The sequence below is a fragment of the Neophocaena asiaeorientalis genome, unplaced genomic scaffold, assembly GCF_003031525.2.
Source record: "Neophocaena asiaeorientalis asiaeorientalis breed wild unplaced genomic scaffold, Neophocaena_asiaeorientalis_V1.1 scaffold1238, whole genome shotgun sequence".
In the NCBI taxonomy this organism is placed as follows: Eukaryota; Metazoa; Chordata; class Mammalia; order Artiodactyla; family Phocoenidae; genus Neophocaena; species Neophocaena asiaeorientalis.
Genome location: NW_020174073.1, coordinates 161,455 through 165,419, shown reverse-complemented (window position 1 = coordinate 165,419; position 3,965 = coordinate 161,455). Strand labels below are relative to the sequence as shown.

Below are 3,965 nucleotides of genomic sequence, written 5' to 3'. Positions count from 1 at the left end.
AAGTACAAGAGCCTTTGAAAAATAATAGCAAGATGAGGTTCCTATTTTTTAAGGAGTTTAGAATCCGTGAGGAAGAATAAGGAGGCAAAAGAAATCAATAATACACGATAGAACATGAAAATGGTCATCCTCTGCATCAAAATTTGAAAACTAAATGTTTAAAATTCCAATTTCTGGTTCGTAACATCAGAACCCCAAACCAGTCTGACATTAGTTTAGATTTTCCATTACTTTTTTTCTTTTTTTTCTCCATTATGTTTTTTGAACTCATCCATCCATTAATCATTTGTGACAATGACTGTACTTACATTAGTGGCAACATACAATTATTAATACAGTTTCTATAGGCTTTGTGATCTCTTCCCACAAATGAATTCTCAGTTGTTTTCTTCCTTTGATTCGTGTACCTGTTAATAGGCCACATTTATTATATCAGTACTACTAATCAAAAATAACTGAATTCCCTGGTGGCACAGTGGTTAAGAATCTGCCTGCCAATACAGGGGACACGGGTTCAAGCCCTGGTCCGGGAAGATCCCACATGCCGCGGAGCAACTAAGCCCATGCGCCACAACTACTGAGCCTGTGCTCTAGAGCCCGCGAGCCACAACTACTGAGCCCGTGTGCCACAACTATTGAAATCCGCGCGCCTAGAGCCCATGCTCCGTAACGAGAAGCCACTACAATGAGAAGCCCGCACACTGCAACCAAGAGTAGCCCCCGCTCACTGCAACTAGAGAAAGCCCGTGCGCAGCAACGAAGACCCAACACAGCCAAAAAATAAACGAATTAATTTAAAAAAAAAAAAAAAGGAATGCTACTTGTAGAGGCAATAGAGAGAAGTACTGAACTGTCAGGCTCTGGAGCCAGCATGCCTAGCCAGCTACCTGTGTAATCCTGAGCAAGTTTCTTAAAACTCTGTGCCCCACTTTCCTCTTCTGTACAATGGGGATAATAACAGTAACAATCTCAGAGTTATTGATTAAGTGAGTTAATGTAAAGCAGATTTTAATATTTGACCACTATTTTCCAAATAGATGAATAAAACTCCAAAATTTTAATAGCACTCTGTTGTTGAGACTGGTGTGAAAGAGAGTCACATGTCCTGCTTACTCCTAAGCCTTCTGGGGGGCAATCTGGAAATCCCACTTTGAGAATTTATCCCACTGATATTCTTGCACAGGTACGCAAAGAGAGGTATACCAGTTTTTTATTTCATACTGAAACCAAAATGTCCATCAAAAGTGATGACTAAATAAAGAATGGCAAATTTATGACATGAAACACTATGCAGCAGATTGTTTTTTTAATAGAGTGAGTACACTGATTTACTGACATGGAAAGATCTCAAGTAAGTGAAAAATTCAAGATGTATACAACAGTGCACATGATAGGTTACCTTTTGCAAAAAAGAGGCTGAAATATCAAAATACATATTCATCCTTGTTTCTTTTTGCACTAAGAGGAACTAGTAACACTGTGAAGAAACTGAGCAGATGGGAGACAGGATGGGAGGGAAACTTCAAACTGTGTATCTTTTTATTTTATTTTTTTGCTTTTTTAGCTACACAAATATCTATTCAATTGTCAATTTTTACAGTATTTTTAAGTGTCAGGTATACACTTTAAGCTGGCAAATGTTAGCTGCAATTATTACTATTGTTGTTACTAGCAATAGCAGTATTATAAGTATTATTGTCATTAACAAGCTCAAAACAGCTCCTTTCTGAAGCTTTTTTCTTACTCCCTCTGCACAGAGCCTTCTCTGACTCCCAGACTATTTAAGGAATTTATCATTTTCTACTCTAGTGTAAGCGGCTTAAGGGGCAGGTCAATGTCTTGTTCATTTTTAATATCCTAGGAGCCTTGATTGTACCTAGTCGATACAAATATTCTGGAATAACAGTAACCTACAAGTACTCCAAAGAAAATAGTGACCATTTCTAACGGGATTAGACTCTATCATTAATTATAAGACCAGAAAACTGAAAAACTTGAATAACTGGATTTGCTAACATTCTTTCGGCTACTGACCAGCCAAAATCTCCTCTCTTTGACTAAGCTTTTCTTTCCCCGGGACTTCCCCAGACACTGACATCATGTCCCAAGCCAAGACACAACATGCACCAACTCTTTAACTCACTGCAATCTCTGAAATGTCTTTTGTCCTAAATCCCAACACCCTGGTACATCATTCCTATCGAAAAAGCATTTGAGTGTTTCCTTTTAGATAGAGGTTCACATATTAGTCAGGGCATAAAGTGCCCTTTTAACTGGAGAAGACCTAAACACATGATTCGTAATTCGCTCAGTGTTTTGTTTGTGCTGGTATGGAAGGTATTCTATAATTGACTGCTCGCTCGGTAGCTCAATTCTAGATGTCATTCCAGCACACCAAATACTCCACTGACAGCTCAACAGTCACTTTTCATACAGGCCCCTCCCCTTCCCTCCTCCCTCAACCCCCATCAGCTCAAGAGCTCCTTCCCTCATACTGACACACTGACAGTTCAGAAGTCCCTTTCCACAAGCTGTCCTCCCCTGCAGCTGCAAGACCACCTCCCCGAGTCGCATCATCCAGCGACCCAATTCGGTCCCCGATATCATCCCTCTCCCAGCCAATCCAAATCACATCATCAGTCTCTTCCCAAGAAACAGGCAGCTTTAAAGCCTTTCCCAGCAAGTACGCAATTGACAGCTCGACAACAGATTCCCCGAGTATCCTCTCCTCTTCTCTCCGCTCCTACCCCACGCACTGGCTCTTTTCTCTCAATCACTCGTTCGCCCTGGCTTCCCCGAAAAGTCACAGCCTTGTTCCCTAAATACGCTCTCCGCTCTCCCCCTCCTCCCCATCCCCTTCGCCGCTGACAGCTCAGTCACTTCCATCCCCATGTGGCTGCAACCTCCTGCCCCACTCCTTTCCCTTGACAGCTCTGGGTCGGCTCCAAGCTCCCCTCCCCAAGGCCTCCCCAGACCTCGGCCTGGGCCTCCCGCGGTGCCCCCCGCCCCGGAGAACAGCTCCACTCACCCACTCTCCCGCATCACGTTGCTGTCCCCGCAGTCGCAGGCACCGCCGGCCTGGCTGCGGAACATGTTGAAGTCGTGTCCGGTGTGGTCACCCTGGTGGAAGCACTCGGCGCACAGCGACATGCAGGGAGAGATGCCGCACGTCCGGCAGCGGTAGGCCACGAAGTTGGCTGTCCAGACCAGGCCGCAGAGCGCCGCGGGGTCGTAGGCCCGCACCGCCGCGCAGAACTCGTCGTAGCCTCCGCCGCCCGCCAGAAGGCACTTACACCACTCCAGGGCCTCCTCCTCGGCCGGCCCCGCCCCGCCCCCGCCGCCGGCCGCCGCCGCCTCCTCGCCGTCTGCAGCCGCAGCCAGCGGCCGCTCGGCGTTCAGCACCCGCTCCAGCAGCGCCTGCAGCTCCTCGGCACCTGCGCGGTTGTCCGGCCGGCTGAGGGCCGCCTTCAGGTGCGCGGCGGTGGCCGCCTTGTCGAGGGCCAGCCCGGGCGCGGGCATCTCGGCTTGGGGTGGCTGCGGACCCCCGACAGCCGCCGCCGCCGCCGCCGCCGCCGCCATGATGAGAGCTCAGAATTTGGAGAGTCCAGGGCCGGCAGCTCCTCCTGGGAGGGTGGGGGAATTGGCTGCTGCGATTGCTCGGCCCTCCCAACTCTCGCGATATCCCGGGGCTGCCGCGCACCTCTGCCTGTGTCCCCGCCCCTGCACACGCCCCCTCGCGCTGGGGTGCCTGCTTCCCGACCCTCTCGCTTGGGACGGACCTCCTGTTTCTTCCTCCGACCTCTTGGCTCTCAACTACAATTGAGAGCCACTAAAATAAGGGACCTGACTTTAAAATTATTTAATATGGAAAATCTTTAATATGGACCATTTTTCCTCTATTTACCTGGGCTACAGGAATACATACAGCATCTTTCAGCTGTTTTTTAGGCATCTACATTTCGTTC

The 3,965-nt window shown here is 48.1% G+C and overlaps 1 protein-coding gene across 1 annotated transcript; it reads right to left on the bottom strand.

Moving 5' to 3' along the window:
* Positions 1–259: 259 nt before the first annotated feature.
* On the bottom strand, positions 260–3,607 carry LOC112405968 (E3 ubiquitin-protein ligase UBR3-like). The gene is made up of 2 exons (XM_024754588.1): positions 3,029–3,607; positions 260–407 (listed from the first exon to the last, which is right to left on the bottom strand). Exons 1-2 carry the CDS (start codon positions 3,577–3,579, stop codon positions 305–307), a joined length of 654 nt encoding a protein of 217 aa, XP_024610356.1. The 5' UTR covers positions 3,580–3,607; the 3' UTR covers positions 260–304.
* Positions 3,608–3,965: the final 358 nt, after the last annotated feature.

Excerpts from the sequence above, each read along its gene's own strand:
- LOC112405968 (XM_024754588.1), bottom strand. The coding sequence starts at position 3,579 with ATGGCGGCGGCGGCGGCGGCGGCGGCGGCTGTCGGGGGTCCGCAGCCA. Across the intron at positions 408-3,028 it reads AACGTGATGCGGGAGAGTGG|GTACACGAATCAAAGGAAGA; the intron begins GTGAGTGGAGCT and ends GCCTATTAACAG.